Source organism: Mustelus asterias, unplaced genomic scaffold (assembly GCF_964213995.1).
Source record: "Mustelus asterias unplaced genomic scaffold, sMusAst1.hap1.1 HAP1_SCAFFOLD_122, whole genome shotgun sequence".
In the NCBI taxonomy this organism is placed as follows: Eukaryota; Metazoa; Chordata; class Chondrichthyes; order Carcharhiniformes; family Triakidae; genus Mustelus; species Mustelus asterias.
The window spans coordinates 991,666-1,017,175 of record NW_027590160.1 but is presented as its reverse complement, the minus strand read 5'-3'; the positions used below and the strand labels follow the sequence as shown (position 1 = coordinate 1,017,175).

Below are 25,510 nucleotides of genomic sequence, written 5' to 3'. Positions count from 1 at the left end.
ACGTAGATAGGAAGAGCAGGGGGATCCTACGAGAGCAATTCAGGGAGTTGGGAAATAGACTAAAAAGTAGGGCCTCCAGGGTGGCCATCTCTGGGCTGCTCCCAATGCCTCGTGCCAGTGAGGCTAAGAATAGGGAGTTAGTACAATTGAATCTTTGGCTAAAGGACTGGTCCAGGAGGGAGGGCTTCATTTTCCTAGATCAATGGGAAGTTTTCAGGAGAGGATGGCACCTGTACAAGAAGGACGGGTCACAACTAAGTTGGAAGGGCACGAATATCCTGGCTGGGAGTTTTGCTAGTGCAGTTCGGGGGGGGGGGGGTTTAAACTGGTATGGCAGGGGGGTGGGGATCACAATATTAGGTCTACAAGTGTAGAGGCTGGGGACGAGCTTGGGGCTGGGACAAGGCTGGCAAAGAAGTGGTGCATTCTGGGGGAGGATGACCTCACTGTGCCTGGAGGTCTGGAGTGCTTATACTTCAATGCAAGGAGCGTAGCAGGTAAGACAGACAAACTTAGGGCCTTAATGCTCACGAGGAATTTGGATGTGGTTGCAGTGACAGAGACTTGGTTGAAAGAGGGACAGGACTGGCAGCTGAACATTCCAGGGTACAAGTGTTTTAGGTGAGACAGAGGAGGGGCCAAAAGAGGTGGGGGAGTAGCAGTATTAGTTGGAGAGCATATTACAGCAGTGCAGAGGGAGGACAATTCAGAGGGGTTGTGTAACAAGTCACTCTGGGTGGAGCTTAGAAACAGGAAGGGTGCAGTCACTATGTTGGGGGTATACTACAGGCCCCCCCAACAGCCCAAGGGAAGTGGAAGAACGGATATGTCAGGAGATACTGGGTAGGTGCAGGAAAAATGTTGTAGTGGGAGACTTCAATTTCCCTGGTATAGACTGGAAATCGCTGAGAGCAGGGACTCAATGGGGAGGAATTTGTAAAATGTGTACAGGAGAGTTCTTTGGAACAATATGTAGATAGCCCGACTAGAGAGGGGGCTATACTGGACCTGGTACTGGGGAATGAGCCCGGTCAGGTCTTCAAAGTTTCGGTAGGGGAACATGTGACAAATAGTGACCACAATTGTTAGCTTTAGGATAGCGATGGAAAAGGATGAGTGGTGTCCCAAGGGTCAGGTGTTGGATTGGGGGAAGGCTAACTTTAGTGGGATTAGGCAGAAATTGGCAGCTGTTGATTGAGAGAGGCTGTTTGAGGGTAAATCCACATCTGGCAAGTGGGAGTCTTTTAAGGAACAGTTGTTAGGGCTACAGGACAGGCATGTGCCCGTAAAAAAGGACAGGATTCAAGAACTGTGGATAACCAGGGAAATTGAGGGACTGGTCAACAAGAAAAGAGGCATATGTTAGGTCCAGGCAGCTAAAAACGGAGGGAGCTCTGGAGGAGCTTATACTTCAATGCAAGGAGCGTAGCAGGTAAGACAGACAAACTTAGGGCCTTAATGCTCACGAGGAATTTGGATGTGGTTGCAGTGACAGAGACTTCATTCCTACTCCTAAGAAAGTAGGAATGAACTCAAACAGGGAATTAGAAGGGCAAAAAGGGGTCACGAAATGTCCTTGGCAGACAGGATTAAGGAGAATCCCAAGGCATTTTATTCATACGTTAGGAACAAAAGGGTTGTCAGGGGAAAAAAAAATTGGACCTCAGGGACAAAAGTGGGGAATTATGCTTGGAGCCCAAAGAAGCCGGGGAGATCCGAAATGAATACTTTGCGTCGGTATTCACAAAGGAGAGGGATGTGTTGACTGGGAGTGTCTCGGAGGGGAGTGTTGAACCGTTGGAGAAAATCTCCATTACAAGGGAGGAAGTGTTAGGTTTGTTAGAGAATATAAAGACTGACAAATCCCCAGGGCCTGATGGAATCTATCCAAGGCTGCTCAGGGAGACGAGAGATGAAATCGCTGGGCCTCTGACACAAATCTTTGTCTCGTCACTGGACACAGGTGAGGTCCCAGAGGATAGCTAATGTGGTCCTGTTATTTAACCCGGGTAATTATAGGCCGGTGAGCTTGACATCCGTGGTGGGGAAGTTGAAGAAGTGACTGGAATGGTTGACGAGGGAAGGGCCGTGGATGTCGTCTATATGGACTTCAGTAAAGCGTTTGACAAAGTCCCTCATGGTAGGCTGGTGAAAAAGATTGGATCTCATGGGATAAAGGGGGAGGTGGCTAGATGGGTGGAGAACTGGCTTGGTCACAGAAGACAGGGTGGTAGTGGAAGGGTCTTTTTCCGGCTGGAGGCCTGTGACTAGTGGTGTTCCGCAGGGCTCTGTATTGGGACCTCTGCTGTTTGTGATTTATATAAACGATCTGGAAGAAGGTGCAACTGGGGTGATCAGTGAGTTTGCGGATGACACAAAATTGGCAGGACTTGCAGATAGTGAGGAGCATTGTCAGAGGCTACAGAAGGATATAGATAGGCTGGAAATTTGGGCAAAGAAATGGCAGATGGAGTTCAATCCTGATGAATGCGAAGTGATGCATTTTGGTAGAAATAATGTAGGGAGGAGCTATACGATAAATGGCAGAACCATAAAGGTGTAGATATGCAGAGGGACCTGGGTGTGCAAGTCCACAGATCCTTGAAGGTGACGTCACAGGTGGTGAAGGCAGCATACGGCATGCTTGCCTTTATAGGACGGGGCATAGAGTATAAAAGTTGGGGTCTGATGTTGCAGATGTATAGAACATTGGTTCGGCTGCATTTGGAATACTGCGTCCAGTTCTGGTCGCCACACTACCAGAAGGACGTGGAGGCTTTGGAGAGAGTGCAGAGGAGGATTACCAGGATGTTGCCTGGGATGGAGCGGCTTAGTTATGAGGAGAGATTGGGTAAACTGGGGTTGTTCTCCCTGGAAAGACGGAGGATGTGGGGAGACTTAGAGGTGTATAAAATTTTGAAAGGCATAGATAGGGTGAACGGTGGGAAACTTTTCCCCAGGTCGGTGGTGACGTTCACGAGGGGTCATAGGTTCAAGGTGAAGGGGGGGAGGTTTAACACAGATATCAGAAGGACATATTTTACACAGAGGGTGGTGGGGGCCTGGAATGCACTGCCAGGCAAGGTGGTGGAGGTGGACACACTGGGAACGTTTAAAGACTTATCTAGATAGCCATTCAGACGGAATTCCACATTGGCCCAAAGCCTCAGCCCCCTCCCCGGGTGAGGTGCCCCACAGCCTGAGCCGCCTCGCAGAAATGTCCTCCGTGCCTTTTTCTACCGCGCGGAGGCGTTTCCTGTGCGGGCTGCTGCTGCACACCTTCCACTACTGCCTCCTCGCCTGTCGCCCGGATACACCTTGGCGGGCCTTGTTGCCATGGTCAGCGGAGGTCCCCAGTGGAGGTCCCTCTACGGAGGGATCTCCCCCAATTACGTCAGGGACCTGGGGTGGAGGGTGATGCATGCAGCAGTTCCGCACAACCGTAGGATTCACTGGTTCACGGGCTCCAAAGACTGCCCTTTCTGTGGCCTTGTGGAGTCCGTGGACCATGTCTATGTTGAGTGTCTTAGGCTGCACTCCCTTTATGTTTTCCTGAAGAACCTTTTATTGATGTTTTGTCTGCACTTCAGTCCCACGCTCCTGATCTACGGACACCTGGTGCGGAGAGGGGAGGGTCGGGATGGCGACCTCCTCGTGAACCTGCTCCTGGGCCTGGCGAAACGCGCCATTTACTGGTCCAGGCAGCTGGCGATCGAGGGGGCCGTCCATCCTGACTGTCTTCCCCTCTACCACAGCTACGTTCGCGGCCAGGTGTCCCTGGAGAGGGAGCATGCGGTGTCCACGGGCGCGGTTGACACCTTCCGCGCCCATTGAGCACCGCAGAGGTTGGGGTGCGTTATTGACCCAAATAATCACATTTTAATTTGATCTTTAAGTTTCCTTTGTACTTTGATTTCTGTTCGGGCTGTTCCCCCTCCTTTTGGGGAGCTGCCCCTTTTACTTTGTCCTGACTTAACCGGAGTTTGTTTATTTGGTTTGACCTTAAGAGGGCAACATCTGTGAGTAAAACACTTTCTTCGAGCTTGCTTGCTGGAGACGCCTGTTTTCTTTCGTTTCTGCCAAATTGTTGGCTTCCTGCAAGGAAGGGAGGAGGGAAGGGGGAGGAAGGTGAGCTATCGCCTGCCTGTGGTCCGCTGGAGGGTGCTCTCTCCCTGGAGGGAGAGGGGGAAAGAGGACACGGAGACACACTCTTTCTTTACTTTTTTCCACCTACGGGAGGGAAGACTGCACGGCCGACTCATATCAACATCAGGGGACTGAGTGGCGCTGATGCCCCCATCAGAAGGTCAGTGCCTGAAAGGGAGGAGGGGGGGGGGGGGGGGGGGGGAAGAAAATTTAGACTGTTTTCCATCTGCAGTGGGGGAAGGGGGGGGGGGGGTGAAGATACCCTGGACTTAGTTTGCACCCAAGAGGGCTGGAAGAGTAAAGTCCCCCTCCCCACTGCTGCTGCCCCCAACACCGGCACTCCCTCTCTCCTGACTGGGGCACTGCCCTCCTCAGTGCCCTGTCCCTCGGGTGCGATCTGCACCTGCGTCTGTGCAGATTGCCACTTTACTGAAACCCGGGAATGGCGGTGATCCGCTTTGCGCCCAAAACAGGTGCAATGGTGATTTAAATTGAATGAATGAACTGCCCGCCCAACTTGCAACATTTCCCACTTTACCACCGCGTTTGCCAATCCGGAACTGCGCCGTAATGGACCTGCTCAATAAAAGTCTGAATCGGGTTCTCCAGCTTCTGAAGAGCACGTTCAGTGTTTCCAACGGTTCTCTGACTCAGATCAGTGGTGTGGGGGGGGAGGAGGGTCAGATCATTCTCTGGTTTGGCAGGGGGGGGGGGGGGGGGGGTAAGAGGAGGAGGAGGACGATCAGTCTGGGTACGGGGGGGGGGGGGGGGGGAGGAGAAGAGAGAGAAAGTGGGTTGATAAGGGGGACAGTGATGTGTGGGTAATGGGGAGGGGTTTGATTCTTTACTCCGTGGTTGGGGTGTGGAATGGACTACCTGCTGTGATAGTGGAGTCAGACACTTTAGGAACATTTAAACGGTTATTGGATAGGCACATGGAGCACACCAGGATGATAGGGAGTGGGATAGCTTGACCTTGGTTTCAGTTAAAGCTCAGCACAACATCGAGGGCCGAAGGGCCTGTACTGTACTATGTTCTGTGTGTTCTATGTAATCCAAGGTTGCCCTCCTCACTATTTACCACCAATGACAATTTGTTCAATTATATCACACACCCATCCCTGCTTTCTGTACCTACATTGTCCTTCCACAGTGAACACAGATGCAAAATACTAATTTAGTACCTCAAATACATCTCCTGGCTCCACACCCAGGTTGTCTAATGGGCAATTGGTTCCTAACCAACCTACTCTTTGCCTCATCAATAAGACATTGGGACTCAAGGTTGATGCAGTTTGATGGACAAGTTGTCTCCATTCTGAACAATGGGGAACAAGCGCCTCCCACTCATTGACAACATTGCCCCTTACAAAGATGGTGATCACCCATCCACACATCGCCATCTTTATTGGGGGCAGTCATTAAGATCTCAGGGATCTTTGACCCACTTGATGCAAGTGAGGGAATTTTCTTTCTGCACTGTAAAGAAGTGGTGATGAGAGTTCCTGACTGATGGGGAAAGATCACAGACAGCAGTTCTTAAAGGGAAATGGCAACCCTGAAAACACAATCAGCTCTCGATCCAGAATATTAAACTCCAGCCAGTCAGAGGGATTATTATCAGCAGAAACAAACCTCAAATGTCAATGAATGTGGCTCACTCCTGGATGTGATTAACAGCAGCAGCAACAGCAGAATCCACTCCCTGCACTCACTCGAAGTCGCTGGCGTGTCACCAGGTGGGAGGAGGTAGTGAATCCCTTCCCACACTGAGCAGGTGAATGGTCTCTCCCCAGTGTGAAGTCACTGATGTGCTTTGAGGCTGGATCAATGTCTGAAGCTCTTTCCACAGTTAATGCAGCTGAACGGCCTCTCCTCAGTGTGAACTCTCCAGTGTAGTTGTAGGTTACACATCTGGACGAATCCCTTCCCACACACAGAGCAAGTGTATGGTCTCTCTCCAGTGTGAACTCGCTGGTGTAATGTTAGGCAGGATGATTGAGTAAATTCCTTCCAACACATGGGACAGTTGAAGGGTCTCTCCCCAGTTTGGGTGCATCGATGAGTTTCCAGTTTGGATGGGCAAGTGAATGCTTTCCCACAGTCCCCACATATCCACGGTTTTTCTCTGGTGTCAGTATCATCATGTCTCTCCATATTGAGTGATTAGTTGAAGCCTCGTCCACACACAGAACACATGCACAGATTCACATTGCTGTGAATGGTGTGATGTTTTTTCAGGCTGTGTAACTGGTTAAAGCTCTTTCCACAGTCAGTTCACTGGAACACTCTCACTCGGGTGTGTCTCTCTCTCAGTGCTTTTCCAGTCACACTGAAGTTTGAAATCTTTTCCCACACTCCACATTCAAAGGCTGATGGTGTTCAGGTGCTGGTGAATTGAGCAACTGTTAAATCTTGGTGTGAAACTGGATTCCATTTTGCTGACTGTAAATCTTCCCCTTCAAATATGCTGCAAAAGGAGTTTACAAAACTACTGTCAGTCCAGGATAGGAATTCTGATCAGACAAGTCTAATTTCAAAAGGAACAACTTTTCTGTTCTTGTTGCCCAAAACAGTAAATCTATGTCCCACACACTCTCCCTCCTCCCCGAGTTGAGGGCAGCACGGCGGCACAGTGGTTCGCACTGCTGCCTCACAGCACCAGGGACCCAAGTTTGATTCCCAGCTTGGGTCACTGTCTGTTTGCACATTCTCCCCGTGTCTGCATGGGTTTTCTCCAAGTGCTCTGGTTTCCTCCCACAGTCCAAACAGGTGCAGGTTAGGTGGATTGGCTATGCTAAATTACCCTTAGTGTCAGGGGGACTAGCTAGGGTAAATGCATGGGGTAATGGGGATAGGGCGTGGATGGGATTGTGGTCGGTGCAGACTCGATGGGCCGAATGGCCTCCTTCTGCACTGTCGGATTCTATGAGATCTAAATGAAATGTTGCATATCTTTCATGCATGCTAACAACTAATTTTTCCAAATCACTCCAAGTCCTGTTCTTCCCCATCTCTGGAATCACCTCTAGCATTGCTCAGATTCTGGCTTCCTGCACGTTCCCTATTTTAATCACTCCGCCATTAGTGACTAGACCTTCAGTGCACAAGGATGACTTCTCAAAGAATTCCTACAGTGCAGAAGGAAAGCATTTGGCCCATCAAGTCTGCACCAACTCTGAATATTTTACACCTGATCGATACCTGTAACCCATGTTTTTACCCCATTAATCCACCTTACCTGTACATCTTTGTACACGAAGGGGCAATATAGCATGGCCAATCCCCCCAAGCGTCACATCTTTGGGCGGTGGGAGGAAACCAGAGCACCCAGAGGAAACCCACACAATCACAGGGATAACGTGCAAACTCCACACAGACAGTGACCCAAGGCTGGAATCGAACTTGGGTCCCTGGAGCTGAGAGGCAGTGTTAACCACCCTGATATTAATGGTGTTTTATCAATAGAAGTTGTTGTTGGCTGTAACCCCCAGTTCTGGTTTTCAACAACAGAGTTTGTTATGAAATCAATCTGATTTTTTTTGTCCCCTGTGGGTTATTCATTTGGTTTCACCCCCAAGAAATACGGTGGCTGTGCATGCGTTGTTCCAAATTACCCTCAATAAAGATGGCGGATGCGCATGCACTTTGCAGTATGTGGATCCCTATAAAGATGGCGGATATTAACTCAGTCCCGAAGCCTTCGGAAGGCACAAGGAATTTGCTTTGCAAATTGAGGCCAACACCGGGTGTTTATAAAGCCTCACCACTCACCCACCAACTCCATTTATGTTTCCGGTTTTATTTCAGGTTCTGGATCCGCACTCGGTCTTTGTAAACACATTCCTCTTAGAGTGAAGGGCAAGGCTGGCAGAAGTCGGGAACCCTGGAGGACTCGGGATATTGAGGCCCTGGTCAAGAAGAAAAAAGAGGCACATGACATGCATAGGGAGCTGGGATCAAGTGAATCCCTTGGCGTATAGGGGGTGTAGGAGTAGAGTTGAGAGAAATCAGGAGGGCAAAAAGGGGACACGAGATTGGTTTGGCAGATAAGGCAAAGGAGAATCCAATAAGCTTTTACAAATACATAAAGGGCAAAAGAGTAACAAGGAAGAGAGTAGGGCCTCTTAAGGATCAACAAGGTCACCTATGTGAGGATCCACAAGAGATGGGTGAATGAATACGAATATTTCTCATCAGTACTTACTGTTGAGAAAAGCATGGAACTTGGGGAAATAAATAGTGATGTCTTGAGGAGCGTACATATTACAGAGAAGGTGGTGCTGGAAGTCTTAAAGTGCATCAAGGTAGATAAATCCCCAGGACCTGAAGTGTATCCCAGGACATTGTGCGAGGCTAGGGAGGAAATTGCAGTTCCCCTAGCCGAGATATTTGAATCATCGATAGTCACGGGTGAGGTGCCTGAAGATTGGCAAATGTTGTGCCTTTGTTTAAAAAGGGCTGCAGGGAAAAGCCTGGGAACGACAGGCCAGTGAGCCTCACATCTGTGGTGGGTAAATTGTTGGAAGGTATTTTGATCTAGTCATTTAGAGATGCAAGGACTGATTAGGGACAGTCAACATAGCTTTGTGAGTGGAAAATCATGTCTCACAAACTTGACTGAGTTTTTTGAAGGGGTAACCAAGAAAGTAGATGAGGGGGGTGCAGTTGATGTTGTCTACATGGACTTTAGCAAGGCCTTCGACAAGGTACCGCATGGTAGGTTGTTTTTTTTTAGGTCGTTTTTTTTTAGGTCAAACCAAACCAAGTAAACAAACTCAGATTAAATCAGGACAAAGTAAAAGGGGCAGCTCCCCAAAAAGGAGGGGGAAACACAAGGTTAAATCTCACAGGATCCAGGGCGAGATATCTAAATGGATACAAAATTGGCTTCTGATGGTTGTAGTGAATTGTTTTTCAAACTGGAGGCCTGTAACCAGCGGTGTGCCTCAGGGATCGGTGCTGGGTCCACTGTTATTTGTCATTTATATTAATGATTTGGATGAGAATATAGGCAGCGGGATTAGTAAGTTTGCAGATGACACTAAGATTGGTGGCATAGTGGACAGTGAAGAGTCATCTCCAATTGCAACGGGATCTTGATCAATTGGACCAGGGGGCTGACGAATAGCAGGTGGAGTTTAATTTGGATAAATGCAAGGTGATGCATCTTGGTAGATCGAACCAGGGCAGGACTTACTCAGCTCAGGAGAGTTATAGAACAAAGAGACCTAGGGGTACAAGTTCATAACTCCTTGAAAGTAGAGTCACAGATGGACAGAGTGGTGAAGAAAGCATTTGGCATGCTTGGTTTCATTGGTCAGAACATTGAATGCAGAAGTTGGCACAATTTGCTGAAGTTGTACAAGACATTGGGAAGACCACATTTGGAATACTGTGTACAGTTCTGGTCACCCTATTATAGGAAGGATAATATTAAACTAGAAAGTGTGCAGAGAAGTTTTACAAGGATGCTACCAGGACTTGGTGTGAATTATAAGGAGAGGCTGGATAGAGGGAGGGGAGGGTCGGGAAGGGGAGGCAGGCCCCAGCTCCCCCGCTCTCAGGGCACTGAGCTGTGCCTGCCTCCCCACGGGCAGCACTAACTCCAGGCCCAGGCCCTAGCGGGCGGGAGGGGGTGAAGCAGATCCTTACCTGGGAGGCACTGACACATTTCCCCCAGGGCTGTGCAGGGCAGGGTATCTCAGTGCAGGGGGTCCCGCTCTCTCTGGGCCACAGCCCGAGGCACTGACCAGTCCTTCCGCACCAACCTAACCTGCTGGCACCGGAGAACCTGCTGGCACTGGAGGACCTGCAATTTTCTCCCTAGCCTCCCACTCCTGGGATACACTTCATCAGGTCCTGGGGATTTATCTACCTTGATGCACTTGAAGACTTCCAGCACCTCCTTCTCTGCAGCACTATTTTAACCTCAAACAATGAATATAAAACAACATTAGCTATGGAGATAAATTAATTTTTAAAAAACAAATTATTGCAAGCTGATCTGCTATGTTAAATTTCTCAAAGTTCTCCTGTGGGACTACAGAGATTTAGAAGCTTTTACATTGCCTCCTCTCTCTCCCCTTCCTTGACTCTGGCTGGATTCAATCACAGTCACTGGTTCCTCTCATTCTGTCTCTTCCTGATTCTGAATATTCATCATTTTACAGAATGGTACAGCACAGATGGAAACCATTCAGCTCAGTATGCCTGGAAGATCTATCCAATAAATTCAATAGCCCTGTTGGCAAAGTGAGAACAATAAGGCCACACTTGGAATACTGGGTGCAGTTCTGGTCACCCTATTATAGAAAGGATATTAAACTAGAAAGAGTGCAGAAGAGATTTACTAGGGTGCTACCAGGACTTGATGGTTTGAGTTATAAGGAGAGGCTGGGACTTTTTTCTCTGGAGCGTAGGAGGCTGAGGGGTGACCTTATAGAGGTCTATAAAATAATGAGGGGCACAGATCAGCTAGATAGTCAATATCTTTTCCCAATGGTAGGGGAGTCTAAAACTAGAGGGCAGAGGTTTAAGGTGAGAGGGGAGAGATACAGAAGTGCCCAGAGGGGCAGTTTGTTCACACAGAGGGTGGAGAGTGTCTGGAACAAGCTGCCAGAGGTAGTAGTAGAGGCGGGTACAATTTTGTCTTTTAAAAAGCATTTAGACAGTTACATGGGTAAGATGGGTACAGAGGGATATGGGCCAAACGCAGGCAAATGGGACTAGCTTAGGGGTTTTAAAAAGTGCAGCATGGACAAGTTGGGCCGAAGGGCCTGTTTCCAGGCTGTAAACCTCTGACTCTATAAAAATCCCCATTTAAAACCCGCTCGCTCGAGCTCCTTACCGTCTGCCGCAGGCACTGCGCATGCTCCAGCTCCCAAACCAGGGTGGGGCCGTTAACCTGGGCCTGTTCCCGGGAGGGAGGGAGAAGCCCCGCAGCTGCAAACCAGGGAGCTGACAATGATTCTGAAGGGTTTGCGGATCCTCCCCAATCTCCAACCGCCGGCTCCGCTGCTGCGATGTTGACTCCGCCCCCACCAGGTTTTATCAGAGTGTTGGTCCTCCAGCCCCGCCCCTCATTCACTCTGATTGGTTGGAGGACCAGCCGCTCCCGCTCGGTCCCCCAGCCCCGCCCCTCATTCACTCCGATTGGTTGGAGGACCAGCCGCACCCGCTCGGACCTCCAGACCCGCCCCTCATTCACTCTGATTGGTTGGACGACCAGACGCTCCCGCTCGGTCCTCCAGCCCCGCCCCCTCTTCCTATTGGTCCGGAGCTGCCGTCAATCAGTCCCGGGGCATTGTGATGTGGAGCATGCGCAGTATCATTGCTGTCCTTGGCGCTTGTTTGTCCCGGAGAAGCGGAGTCAGCGTTAGGCGGTGGCTGGGAGGATTTGGAAACACTTTGTGGATCCGCAAACCCTTCAGAATCATTGTCAGCTCCCTGGTTTGCAGCTGCGGGGCTTCTCCCTCCCTCCCTCCCTCCCTCCCGGGAACAGGCCCAGGTTAACGGCCCCATCCTGGCTCAGCCACTGGAGGATGGTTCACATCAGAGGATGGGGGAGGGGGACAATAAGAAATCTTAGAAACCCTACAGCACAGAAAGAGGCCATTCAGCCCATCGAGTCTGCACCGACGACAATCCCACCCAGGCCCTACCCCCATTTCCCTACATATTTACCCACTAATCCCTCTAACCTACGCATCCCAGGACACTAAGGGGCAATTTTAGCATGGCCAATCAACCTAACCCGCACATCTTTGGACTGTGGGAGGAAACCGGAGCACCCGGAGGAAACCCACACAGACACGAGGAGAATGTGCAAAATAAATAAGAGGTTACACTTTGTCCTCAAATCAATGAGGACTCTGATCTCTGGGAAGGAAGGAAACCCTGGGAGGTGGGCGGGGAGGATTCACAAACACCCGCTGGAGGCCCCAACACCCCCAATAAGACCCATTGGTTTTATTGTCAGTCTGCAGACAGGAGCTGGAGAACTGAATCCATGATGTGGAGATGCCGGCGTTGACTGGGGTAAAGACAGTAAGAAGTTTAACAACACCAGGTTAAAAGTCCAACAGGTTTATTTGGTCGCAAATGCCACTAGCTTTTGGAGCGCTCCCCCTTCGTCAGGTGGAGTGGAGAAATGTTCACAAACAGGGCACACAGAGACACAAACTCAATTTACAGAACAATGATTGGAATGCAGTCTTTACAGATAATCAAGTCTTAAAGGTACAAACAATGTGAATGGAGGGAGAGATGTGTATTGTCTCCGGACAGGACAGCCAGTGAGATTCTGCAAGTCCAGACAAGCTGTTCGGGTCAATGCGCCTAACCAGCACGTCTTTCAGAATGTGGGAGGAAACCGGAGCACCCGGAGGAAATCCACGCAGACACGGGGAGAATGTGCAAACTCCACACAGACAGTGACCCAAGCCGGGAATCAAATCTGGGTCCCTGGCGCTGTGAAGCAGCAGTGCTAACCACTGTGCTACCGTGCCTCCCAAAACATTAAATCTGTTTCTCTCGCCAGAGGTGCTGTCAGACTCGCTGTGTTTTTACAGCACTTCCTGTTTGTATTTATGAGTTCAGGAGTCAGGCCAGGAGGAAATTTAAAGACAGTTTGGCCCGGTGGGCGAATGGAAGAGAGAGAAGGAGCAGAGGCAGCTGATCAGATTGTCTCAATCTTGGTGACAAAGAAGCTCCATGAGCTCCTCACACTTGTTGGAGGTGAGGATGGAGGAGACGGGAGAGGGGGAAGCCCTTCAAATGGAACTAACATGTTTGAGGTATTAAAAGCATCCATCACACTGTGTTGAACATAAAGCTTGTGTATTTGAGTTCCACCCAAAATATAAACCTTCCAACTGGGCTAGGATTTATCAGCAGAAACAGACACCAATGAAAATAGTCAGGACCTTGATGTGATTAAGAGCAAACTCCAGTCCTTGCAGTCACTCGTGAACACACTGGTGTTTCAGCAGGTGAGGTGACTGAGTGAATCCCTTCCCAAACACGGAGCAGGTGAATGGCCTGTCCCCAGTGTGAATTCGCTGGTGCTTTACCAGGTTGGTTGATTGACTGAATCTCTTACCACAATCAGAGCAGGTGAATGGTCTCTCCCCGGTGTGAACTCGCTGGTGTCTCTGCAGGGTGGATGAATCAATAAATCCCTTCCCACAACTGGAGCAAGTGAATGGCCTCTCCCCAGTGTGAACTCGCTGGTGTTTCAACAAGATGAATGACTGACTGAAGCCCTTCCCACACTCAGAGCAGGTGAACGGCCTCTCGCCGGTGTGACCTCGCTGGTGTTTTAGGAGGTTGAATGATTGAGTGAATCTCTTCCCACACTCGGAGCAGATAAATGGCCTCTCCCCATTATGAATTCTCTGGTGTTTCAGCAGGTCGGATGAATCAGTGAATCCCTTCCCACAATCAGAGCAGGTGAACGGCCTCTCTCCAGTGTGAACTCGCTGGTGTTTCAGCAGGATAGAAGAGGTAGGGAATCCCTTCCCACAATCAGAGCATCTGAATGGTCTCTCTCTAGTGTGAACTCTCTGGTGTGTCAGCAGGATTGATGAGGTAGTGAATCCCTTCCCACACTCATGACAGTTGAATGGCCTCTCCCCAGTGTGAACCCACCGGTGTTTCAGCAGATGGGATGAACAAATGAATCCCATCCCACACTTGGAGCAGGTGAACGGTCTCTCCCCAGTGTGAACTCGCCGGTGTGTCAGCAAGATGGATGAGGTAGTGAATCCCTTCCCACACTCAGAGCAGATGAATGGTCTCTCTCCAGTGTGATTGTGTCAATGAGTTTTCAGTTCAGATGGGAATCTGAATCTCTTCCCACAGTCTCCACATTTCCATTGTTTCTCCTTGTTGTGACTGCATTTATGTTTCAACGGGCCAGATGATCGGCTGAATGTTCGTCCACACACAGAACAGGTGTACGGTTTCTCTCCACTGTTAACCGTGCTTTCCCCTTCCATGTTCAAAACCCAATGATGTTCAGATTACACTAATTTAGGCGACAGCGTCGGATCCTGATGCGATGTTTGGTTTGAGTTTTCTCCCTTCCACTCCTGCACTTCTAATATCCTGTAAGAAAAAGTCCAAAGTTAAAAATTGAAGCAAACTTGGTTTGAGTTTACTGTGTGTAAATCCTCCCCTTCTCACCCTCTGGAAAAGGAGACTCCAAAATCTATCAATGTCAGTCCAGGATAGAAATTCACATTTTCTCACAGGGACAGTGATAACCGTGCCTGTGTCCTGCCCCCGAGAAAGATGACAGCTATTAACCCAAGTCTATCAGTGTTTCTCCTTCACTATTTCATGTGATGTGGTTTTATTGCCAAGACCAGCATTTATTTCCTGCCCCTGAGGAGGGCAGTTCGAGACTGAATCGCATGTTGACAAGTCTCTGGAGAGACAGCAGATTCCCATGAATAAACAGGATGGGTTTTTTACATTGTTCACAGCTGTAATGGTTACTCAAGTGAAATTATATTCCAGATTTTCCAGCATTTTATGAATTCTAATTAAAACCCCCCCAGCTCCATGATGGGTCTTGAACCCATCCCCAGAACATTAGGCTGTGTCACTGATATTACCACCATCTCCCCGATTGTAGAGGTGCTGCAATTACCCCCCGGGTCGGTGCAAACTCGGGCCCGGGGGGTTCCTTATTCTGGGTTTTGAGGCCTCCTCCACTGGCTGTTTCTGAAGCCTCTGCACCCGCCTCCCTGCAGCTCCAGCACCCACACTGCGCATGGGCCAGTCCGAATCCGCACAGCGCATGCTCCACTCGGAATCAGGTACTGCGCCTGCGCAAGCGGCTGCTATTGTGACAATACGGCACATTCTCTCTCGCTGCGAATGCTGGGTAAGAGGACCGCCATAGGAAGGAGATAATGTTCAACACAAAATTGTGCTTTGTCATCCAATTACAATCAGAACTATAGGGTTAACATATAAAATTATTAAATAAATTGATACATCTACCAATGTGCATGGTGGGATTGTTACTGGACGAGTGTTCCAGAGACCCAGGGTCCTTTTAGAGTCTACCCCACTCTGTCATAGGTTGCAGCACGATATAGTTGGGTTGGTCACATGGGCAGAACACTGGTAGACTTCGAAATATATCACCATTCCTTCACAGTCGCTGGGTAAAAATCCTGGAATTCCCTCCCGAACCGCATTGTAGGTAAACCCACAGCACATATACTGCAGCAATTCAAGAAGGTAGCTCACCACCACCTTCTCAAGGGCAACTCGGGATGGCCAACTAGCGACGCCCATGTCCCACAAATGAACAAAAAAAATATGGTATTTAACCTTGATAAGTGCGAAGTGATGCACTTTGGAAGAAGTAACAAGATAAATAAATAATTAAGGAAAGGTAAAATCAGAGAAGCAGATGGATCTTGGGGTACTTATTCACTTAAGGTAGCAGAGCAGGTGAATGGAATAAGAAGGCATATGAGACACTTGCTTTTATCAATCATGATGTGGAGATGCCGGCGTTGGACTGGGGTAAACACAGTAAGAAGTTTAACAACACCAGGTTAAAGTCCAACAGGTTTATTTGGTAGCAAAAGCCACACAAGCTTTCGGAGCTCTGAGCCCCTTCTTCAGGTGAGTGGGAATTCTGTTCACAAACAGAACTTATAAAGACACAGACTCAATTTACATGAATAATGGTTGGAATGCGAATACTTACAACTAATCCAGTCTTTAAGAAACAAAACAATGGGAGTGGAGAGAGCATCAAGACAGGCTAAAAAGATGTGTATTGTCTCCAGACAAGACAGCCAGTGAAACTCTGCAGGTCCACGCAACTGTGGGAGTTACAAATAGTGTGACATAAACCCAATATCCCGGTTGAGGCCGTCCTTGTGTGTGCGGAACTTGGCTATCAGTTTCTGCTCAGCGACTCTGCGCTGTCGTGTGTCGCGAAGGCCGCCTTGGAGAACGCTTACCCGAATATCAGAGGCCGAATGCCCGTGACCGCTGGAGTGCTCCCCAACAGGAAGAGAACAGTCTTGCCTGGCAAGAAACAGATTTAATGTTTTGTGAGGCACGGTAGCACAGTGGTTCGCACTGCTGCTTCACAGCTCCAGGGTCCCGGGTTCGATTCCCGGCTCGGGTCACTGTCTGTGTGGAGTTTGCACATTCTCCCCATGTCTGCGTGGGTTTCCTCTGGGTGCTCTGGTTTCCTCCCACACTCCAAAGATATGCGGGTTAAGTGGATTGGCCATGCTAAAAATTGTCGGGGGGACTAGCTAGGGGTTATGGAGATAGGTCGTGGGTGGGATTGTGGTCAGTCCAGACTCGATGGCCTTCTTCTGCACTGTAGAATTCTATGTTCCTTGAAAAGGTACGAAATCCACTGCATAACTGCAAATAGTTTTGTTTCCAAAACTCGATGTGAATTCCCACCTGACCCTTCATGTTATTGAGTCAAGGAAACTTTGTTAATTTTTAGAAATGTCCATGAATACTGCAGAGGCTTCTGCAACTCTTCCGATGTTGTTGTTTGTTAACTCAGATTTTTCATGAAGAGAATTGATCATTTGAAAGGAGAAATAATGCACGTTTTTATGAAAGGGAATGATATTAGGACTAATTGTATAACTGTTTGAAAATAAGCTAGCACAGACATGATGTGTCTCCTCATGAGCTGTTATTTCACGATTCTATTGTTAGATCAATGTCTCTACAACATTCCAAAATATCCAGTCCGAATTCTATCTCCGCAAATCAAGGTCACGAACTACAGCATGACGACACAGTTTGAAATACTGTGCAGTCCCTTTGAGATGCTGACCGTGAAGTGTTCCTGTAGTGTACTGATTATCATTCACCTCACACTCTGAAAGATCCCCAGCTGAAAGTGAGAGGGGGAAAGTTTAAACGAGATGTAAGGGGGAAGTTTTCCAAGAGTGGTAAATTTGTGGAACTTGCTGCCCCACAGCATGGTGGAGTCTGAATTGTTGAATGGTTTCAAGAAGGAGATAGATATATTTCTGACACAAAAAGGGATGGGAGATATGGGGAACAAGTGGGGGGATCGATTTGAGACCAGGGAGAGATCAGCCATGATCTGATTGAATCGTGGAGCAGGCTCCGAGGGCTGAAATTTACCTACTTCTGTTCCTATAAATACAAGTTAAGTTAGAGTTTATTAGTCACAAGTAGGCCAACATTAACAATGCAGTGAAGTTACTGTGAAAATCCCCTAGTTATTACTGTATCACAGCAGCTCGTTTGCACAACGTGACTGAACCATCACATCAATACTGGGAGTAAATGACTGGGCTGAGACCTGGCTTGGATAAAATCATGAGGATCACAGAATCTGAGAAATTTACTGCACAGGATGCCATTCAGCCCATCATGTCTGTACCAGGTGAAAATGAGCTGTCCAGTTTAGTCCCACTTTCCAGGTATAGGTTGATGGCCCTATAGGACACAGCATGTCAAGTCCATACCTGAATACCTCTTGCATATGAACATTTCTGTCTCCACCACTCTTTCAGAGAGTGAGTTTGATTCCCCACCACCCTCTGGGTGAAAACATCTCCACGTTTTTCTAATCCTTCTGCCAATTTCTTTACCTCTCTGCCCCTTAGTTCTTGACATCTCTGTTAAGGAACTAGGACCTTCTGAGCCACACTCTCTGGCTAACCAACCCCTAACTAGAATGGTGCTGAGTACTCTAGCTGTGATCTAGCTAGTGTTTTTAGTAGTTCCAGGATAGAATCATAGAAACCCTACAGTGCAGAAGGAGGCCATTCGGCCCATTGAGTCTGCACCGACCACAATCCCACCCAGGCCCTACCCCCACATATTTACCCGCTAATCCCTCTAACCTACGCATCTCAGGACTCTAAGGGGCAATTTTTAACCTGGCCAATCAACCTAACCCGCACATCTTTGGACTGTGGGAGGAAACCGGAGCACCCGGAGGAAACCCACGCAGACACGAGGAGAATGTGCAAACTCCACACAGACAGTGACCCGAGCCGGGAATCGAACCCGGGACCCTGGAGCTGTGAAGCAGCAGTGCTAACCACTGTGCTACCGTGCCGCCCTCTCACCTTCCATTGATTCAGTATAATGGAAACTGGGAGTTGCAACCTGTCAGCATTTGAAAGATATTCATAAATGATTGGAGGGTTTCTTACAGTTGGGATCTTTCTCTGTTCTGTCCACTCGATGAGTGAGATAAGACTTTCTCCTGTGAATATCCAGCTGGAGTTTGGGCCCTGATGTGTTTCCTTGTTCATCTTGTTGACTCTAAATATTGAATCTTGTGGTTTCAGACACCAGCTAATCAAACTCCCAACAAAAGATTGTCTTTTAATGATTGTATTAATAGCACTGCAATAATAGAGTATAGTTACCCCATCCAGAGAACAGGGAGAATGTTGTTTTCTGTGGATCATCTCCTGACAGGAGAGTCTGATGTGGGATCGACATGGACATCCACAGAACTGGCAGTTCATGATGTTGCTGTTAATGCTCAAGGGGATGGGGGGAGCTCTGCGGCTCCGCTCCACCTCTGGTCTTGCTCTGCCACCGCTCCACTTCTGATCTTCCTCTGGATACCTCGGATGTTGAGAGTTTGGTGATGATGGTCCTTGAAACTGAACAAAATTTCAGTGCTGCCTCCACATGTGCCGGTCGCCACAGTGTTTTCCCCAGGGAGATGGTCCGCTGTGCAGAAGTTTGTGAGGATATATTTTACGGGGTCCTTGTGTCATTTGTATTGACCACCTTGATGTTGTTTGCCCTGAGACAGTCTCCCATCGGGAAACTTGAACACATTGGACTTGGTCTCTTGAAATAAGTCAGGAATATGGATTGTTAATAAACTCCTGTCCTGCTTCTTGTGCTGTCCCCATAATAAGCGTAGTAAGAAGTCTAACAACACCAGGTTAAAGTCCAACCTGGCCACAGAAAACAACATTCTCCCTGTTCTCTGGATGGGGTAACTATACTCTGTCTGTATTATTGCAGTGCTATTAATACAATCAGTAACCTGATGTTGCTACATCTGCAGAGACAAAGTCTCAAACTGGAGGAACAGCTTTGCCACGTATTTTGAGAAAGGAGGTTCACTGACCCAGCAGCCTGTCTGCGATGCGTGGAGGAGTTGTGTCTTCCTGCTATAAAACTAGTTTCATATTAATGTGAACCTCAAAAGGAATGATCCAACCATTGACAACAGGGAGCTTTCTCCGTTCTGCTGAACATTATTTTTATATATCTCAGTAGGAGGGATGTACAGCTCAGGAATTTGAGTAACCAGGTATTCTGAACTTACCTACCAATCACTTGGGTCATCACATAGAAATTGAGATACATTCATCCAGGTTCATATTCTACACTGCTTTTATTTGCAGGTTAACATTCACAGACAACATACAGAACCACCGGTCAGAGTTGATCTCGGCTGGTGTAGTGAGCTTATTGATGGGTTATTAATCATAGAATCATAGAAACCCTACAGTACAGAAAGAGGCCATTCGGCCCATCGAGTCTGCACCGACCACAATCCCACCCAGGCCCTACTCCCATATCCCGACATATTTTACCCACTAATCCCTCTGACCTACGCATCTCAGGACACTAAGGGGCAATTTTAGCATGGCCAATCAACCTAACATCTTTGGACTGTGGGAGGAAACTGGAGCACCCGGAGGAAACCCACGCAGACACGAGGAGAATGTGCAAACTCCACACGGACAGATTAATGTTAATTTACATACAATGAAGATGAGAATCGGGTTAGTTTTTTCCTGCTCCAGGGTCTGATCCAATAAACAGTCTGCCCCGATTCAGTTACCTTGTGTCAAATACTCAGTTTTGGAAATGGACTATCGGAGTATTTTTAAAATAAATTAACAAAAAAATCATATTTATAGATTACAATTTGAAAGATTTAATATACACACAGTCTTCGGTATTTGTGCTATCTTATCTAAAAAAGCAAACTCAAAAGATATTCAACACGCACACAAAAGGTTATGTTACTATGTGACTACATCACTAAATGAAGGAGTTACTGAGAAAGGAAAAGGATCCCCTGGAAACCAAAAAATAGCCCTTAAAATCAAAGAGTAGCTTTCCAGAAAATCTCAACAAAAGCATTGAAAAGAAATACTTTGAACCCGACAGATGGATCTTTCAGATACTGAATTGTAGATTTTGAACCAAGAATCAATTTAGAATTGAAGCAAAAGTTCATAATTTTATTCCAAACAGGTTCCTGTTGGGAGTTCTTCAATTAAGGGGGAAGATCACTGGTGATGCTTTTAAAAAGTGACATTGCAGAATATTGAAGTGACATCTCCAGAATATTAAATTCCAGCCAGTTATGGGATTTGTTATCAGCAAAAATAAAATATTGTCAGACTATCAATGCTGAACAGCAGCAATAACAGCAGAATCCAACCCCTGCAGTCACTTATGAACTTGCTGATGTCTCAGGAGCCATTGTGACTGAGTGAATCCCTTCCCACACACAGAGCAGTTGAATGGCCTCTTAGTGTCAGTGCATTGGTGAGCCAGCAGGTTGAAAGACTTTGCAAATCCCTTCCCACACACGGAGCAAGTGAATGGCCTCTCCCCTGTGTGAACTCGCTGGTGAGCAGAGAGGTTGGATGGCCGATTGAATCCCTTCCCACACACGGAGCATGTGAATGGTCTTTCTGCAGTGTGAGTGCGTCGGTGAGCAGTGAGGTTGGATGACTGCCTGAAATTCTTTCCACAGTCAGTGCAGCTGAATGGCTTCTCTTCAGTGTGAATTTTCTGGTGTCTCAGCAGGGTGGGTAAAGCTGTGAATCCCTTTCCACACACAAAGCAAGTAAACGGTCTCTCCCCAGTGTGAATTCGCTGGTGTGCAACGAGGGAGGATGCCTGTCTGAAACTCCGTCCACAGTCAGTGCAGCTGAATGGCTTCTCCTCAATGTGAACTCGCTGGTGTGACAGTAAGTGGGATGACCCAGTGAATCCCTTCCCACAGTTGGAGCAGGTGAACGGCATCTCCCCAGTATGAACTCGCTGGTGTGACAGCAGGTGGAATGACTGAGTGAATCCCTTCCCACACACGGAGCAGATGAATGGTCTCTCCCCGGTGTGAGTGCGTTGGTGCACAGTGAGTGCTGAAGAATGCCTGAACCTCTTCCCACAGGAGGTGCAGGTGAATGGCTTTTCCTCAGTGTGAATTCTCTGGTGAGACCAAAGGCCAGATGACTGAATGAATCCCTCCCCACAAACAGAACAGGTGAACGGTCTCTCACCAGTGTGACTGCGCCGATGGTTTTCCAGCAGGGAAGGGTAACTGAATCCATTCCCACAGTCCCCACATTTCCACGGTTTCTCCATGATACTGGTGTCCTTATGTTTCTCCAGGTTAAACGATCAGTTGAAGCCTCATCCACACACAGAACACGTGTACAGTTTCTCCTTGCTGTGAATGGTGTGATGTTTTTTAAGGCTGTGTAACTGGATAAAGCTCTTTCCACAGTCAACTCACTGAAACACTCTCACTCGGGTGTGCGTGTATCTTGGTGCTTTTTCAGTCGCACTGATGTTTGAAATCTTCTCCTCCAGACAGAAGACAAACATTTCTCCTTCCACGTTCAAAGTCTGAGGATATTTAAGTCCAAGTGAATCGAGACTCTGTCTGATTTTGATGTGATGTTTCTTCACCTCACCTGTAAAAGGAGTTTACAAAATTAATCACTGTCAGTCCAGGATAGAAATTTTGAACAGGCAATTCTAATTCTCTGGAAAATTTCTTCCTCTCTTGTTCCCCAAATCAATAAATTCCTGTCCCACAAACTCTCCCTCCTCCCTGGGCTGAAATCCAAACCCATCTCACCATTTCTTTTCTCCACTCCCAGTTTGCTCCCTCCCTCTCCTCTGTCTGGGTTCAGTTCTGATGTGGAGATGCCGGCGTTGGACTGGGGTGAACACAGTAAGAGTTTTAACAACACCAGGTTAAAGGCCAACAGGTTTATTTGGTAGCAAACACCTAATGGTAGCTAATGGTGTTTGCTACCAAATAAACCTGTTGGACTTTAACCTGGTGTTGTTAAAACTCTTACTGGGTTCAGTTCTCCAGCTCCTGTCTGCAGACAGACAATAAAACCAATGGGTCTTATTGGGGGTGTTGGGGCCTCCAGCGGGTGTTTGTGAATCCTCCCCGCCCACCTCCCAGGGTTTCCTTCCTTCCCAGAGATCAGAGTCCTCATTGATTTGAGGCCAAAGTGTAACCTCTTATTTATTGTCCCCCTCCTCCATCCTCTGATGTGAACCATCCTCCAGTGGCTGAGCCAGGATGGGGCCGTTAACCTGGGCCTGTTCCCGGGAGGGAGGGAGGGAGAAGCCCCGCAGCTGCAAACCAGGGAGCTGACAATGATTCTGAAGGGTTTGCGGATCCACAAAGTGTTTCCAAATCCTCCCAGCCACCGCCTAACGCTGACTCCGCTTCTCCGGGACAAACGAGCGCCAAGGACAGCAATGACACTGCGCATGCTCCACATCACAATGCCCGGGGACTGATTGACGGCGGCTCCGGACCAATAGGAAGAGGGGGCGGGGCTGGAGGACCGAGCGGGAGCGGCTGGTCCTCCAACCAATCGGAGTGAATGAGGGGCGGGACCTGAAGCATGCGCAGTGCGGGTGAACCAGATAAACCTGTTGGACTTTAACCTGGTGTTGTTTGACTTCTTACCGTGTTTACCCCAGTCCAACGCCGGCATTTCCACATCAGTGCGGGTAATGGCGACGGCTGGTTTTAGTTTGGAAGCGAGATCAATACGAGGTAGAGGGCGGCGCGCAGGGAATGATAAATGTGGTGGGTGGGTGGAGAGGCTTTGTAAACATGTTGTTCAAACCCAAACCCCGGAAATGAACTTCCCGGTCCCTCCCTTTGTACCAAATGAAGCGGCAGCTTGTAGTGTTAGACCCGGGCTGACTGCCGCCATTGAGGCTGCATGTGGGAGGCCGGCAGGGATTGTGATCGGAGAGTGAAGCCCTGACGTCACAATGGAATGGGTGAGAGTGTGATGTCACAATGGAATGGGTGAGGGTGTGACGTCACAATGGGATGGGTGAGGGTGTGACGTCACAATGGATTGGGTGAGGGTGTGACGTCACAATGGAATGGGTGAGGGTGTGACGTCACAATGGAATGGGTGAGGGTGTGATGTCACAATGGAATGGGTGAGGGTTCCAGATGAGCTGAGACTGGGCTGGAGTCGGGCGATGGCACTGACATGTGGCCCGGTGGCACAGTGGTTAGTGCAGCTGCCTAACAGCGCCAGGGACCCGGGTTCACTTCCAGCCTCGGGTCGCTGTCTGTGCAGAGTTTCTACATTCTCCCTGTGTCTGTGTGGGTTTCCTCCGGGTGTTCCGGTTTCCTTCCACAGTCCAAAGATGTGCCGGTTAGACAGATTCATAGAAATCATAGAAACCCTACAGTACAGAAAGAGGCCATTCAGCCCATCGAGTCTGCTCCGACCACAATCCCACCCAGGCCCTACCCCCATATACCTACATATTCTACCCGCTAATCCCTCTAATCTACGCATCCCAGGACACTAAGGGGCAATTTTAGCATGGCCAATCAATCGAATCTGCACATCTTTGGACTGTGGGAGGAAACCGGAGCACCCGGAGGAAACCCACGTAAACACGAGGAGAATGTGCAAACTCCACACAGACAGTGACCCAAGCGGGAATCGAACCCAGGTCCCTGGAGCTGTGAAGCAGCAGTGCTAACCACTGTGCTACCGCGCCGCCCCTGGCCATGATAATTGCCATGATAATTTGGCCATGATAAATTGCCACTTGGTATCAGGGAGATTAACAGGTAAATATGTGGATAGGGCCTGGATGGGATTGTTGTCAGTGCAGGCTCGATGGGCTGAATGGCCTCCTTCTACACTGTATTTTATTATTCATTATTATTCATTAATTACTATCAATGCTTCTTTGAATGAAGGTGGTCTTGATGATGATGTGGACATGTGGCTGGAAGCTCATCTTGGGATGAACTATTTCACCCTGGTTGTGAACAGCCTGGTTCAGCCTCAGATAGTTGCCAGGAGGAGAGATTAAGTTGTTGGCGAGGGAGTGGAGTTTGTAGTGGGGACTGAACACAATGGGTTCAGTCTTCCCAGTATTTATATGAAATAAATTTCTGTTCTTTCAGTACAAGTCAGAATAGTGTGCGAGGGAGAGGGGAAGCTGTGCATGTGCAGGGGAGAACCCACCCTCTGATCTTCATGCTGAGGTGTTGACCAATGGGAAGAGTTGGAGGACCGGAAGGACTCTGGTCTTCCAGCCAATCAGAGCGTGGGCTTTGTGTGAATGAAGATTGATCTTCAGACAGACTCAAACTTCCCCCTGTCGCCAACATCTGTGAGTAAAACACTTTCTTTTCTCCCCCTTTCCATTTATTTTCTCATTCTGGGGGAAATTGGGGACTTGCAGCAACTGAAGGGAAAGGAAGTGAATCCAGGGAGGCTGCAGACTCTGGAAAGGTTGGCCCAGGTTTCTCTCTCTCTCAAACCAGAAAATGATCCATTTCTGCCCACTGTTTGCTGTTAGCCAACCTTCTATCCACGCCAATATGTCATCCCCACAGCATGAATTTTTATTTGCTGCAATAACCTTTGATGTGGCACCTCATCAAATGTCCTCTGGAAATCTAAGGACAGCGCATCCACCGGTTTCCCTTTATCCAATTCCCGATGGGGAATTTTAGAAAATTGAACAACACATCAACTACCTCACTCTTTTAAGACCAGAGAATGAAGCCCAGCAGGACCCGAGGACTCATCAGCCCACAGCTCCAACAGTTTGCTGAGGACCACTTCCCTGGGAATTGTGCTTTTTCAGAGTTCATCCCACACTTCTGTTTTCTGATTTCCAGCTGTTTCTGAGTTTTAACTGTATCCTCTATTGTGAACACCGAGGCAAAATACTTGTTCAATTCATCTCCCAGCTCCTTATTTTTCATTATCAATTCCTGGACTCACTTTCTATTAGACAGTTAAGAAATGAGGTGGAGCAAGTGACTGAAGTGTCAGTCAGGGAGCACTATTGGGAGCACCAATAGTTTCAAAATAGTTCTGGAAAAAGATAGGACAGGTCCACAGGTCAAGGCCCTAAACTGGAGCAGGGCCACTTTTGTGGGCATTAGGCAGGATCTAGCAGATGTCGATTAGGTGAGTTCGTTTGAAGGGAAAGGAATGACTGGCAATTGGGAGGTTTTAAAAGTGTGATATCAAGAATCCAGGGGCAGTATATTCCTGTTAAGATGAAGGGAAAG

The 25,510-nt window shown here is 48.3% G+C and overlaps 3 protein-coding genes across 3 annotated transcripts in view; 1 reads left to right on the top strand and 2 right to left on the bottom strand.

Moving 5' to 3' along the window:
* Window positions 1-25,510, top strand: part of LOC144484673 (uncharacterized) — a 48,865-nt gene that overhangs the window by 21,650 nt on the left and 1,705 nt on the right. The gene's annotated exons all lie outside the window — the stretch shown is intronic.
* Window positions 5,782-8,057, bottom strand: LOC144484654 (uncharacterized). The gene is made up of 2 exons (XM_078203124.1): window positions 7,921-8,057; window positions 5,782-6,616 (listed from the first exon to the last, which is right to left on the bottom strand). The coding sequence occupies exon 2, from the start codon at window positions 6,301-6,303 to the stop codon at window positions 5,974-5,976; it is 330 nt and encodes a 109-aa protein (XP_078059250.1). The 5' UTR covers window positions 6,304-6,616; window positions 7,921-8,057; the 3' UTR covers window positions 5,782-5,973.
* On the bottom strand, window positions 12,219-14,928 carry LOC144484649 (uncharacterized). Its single transcript, XM_078203120.1, has 2 exons — window positions 14,772-14,928; window positions 12,219-14,256 (listed from the first exon to the last, which is right to left on the bottom strand). The coding sequence occupies exon 2, from the start codon at window positions 13,833-13,835 to the stop codon at window positions 13,110-13,112; it is 726 nt and encodes a 241-aa protein (XP_078059246.1). The 5' UTR covers window positions 13,836-14,256; window positions 14,772-14,928; the 3' UTR covers window positions 12,219-13,109.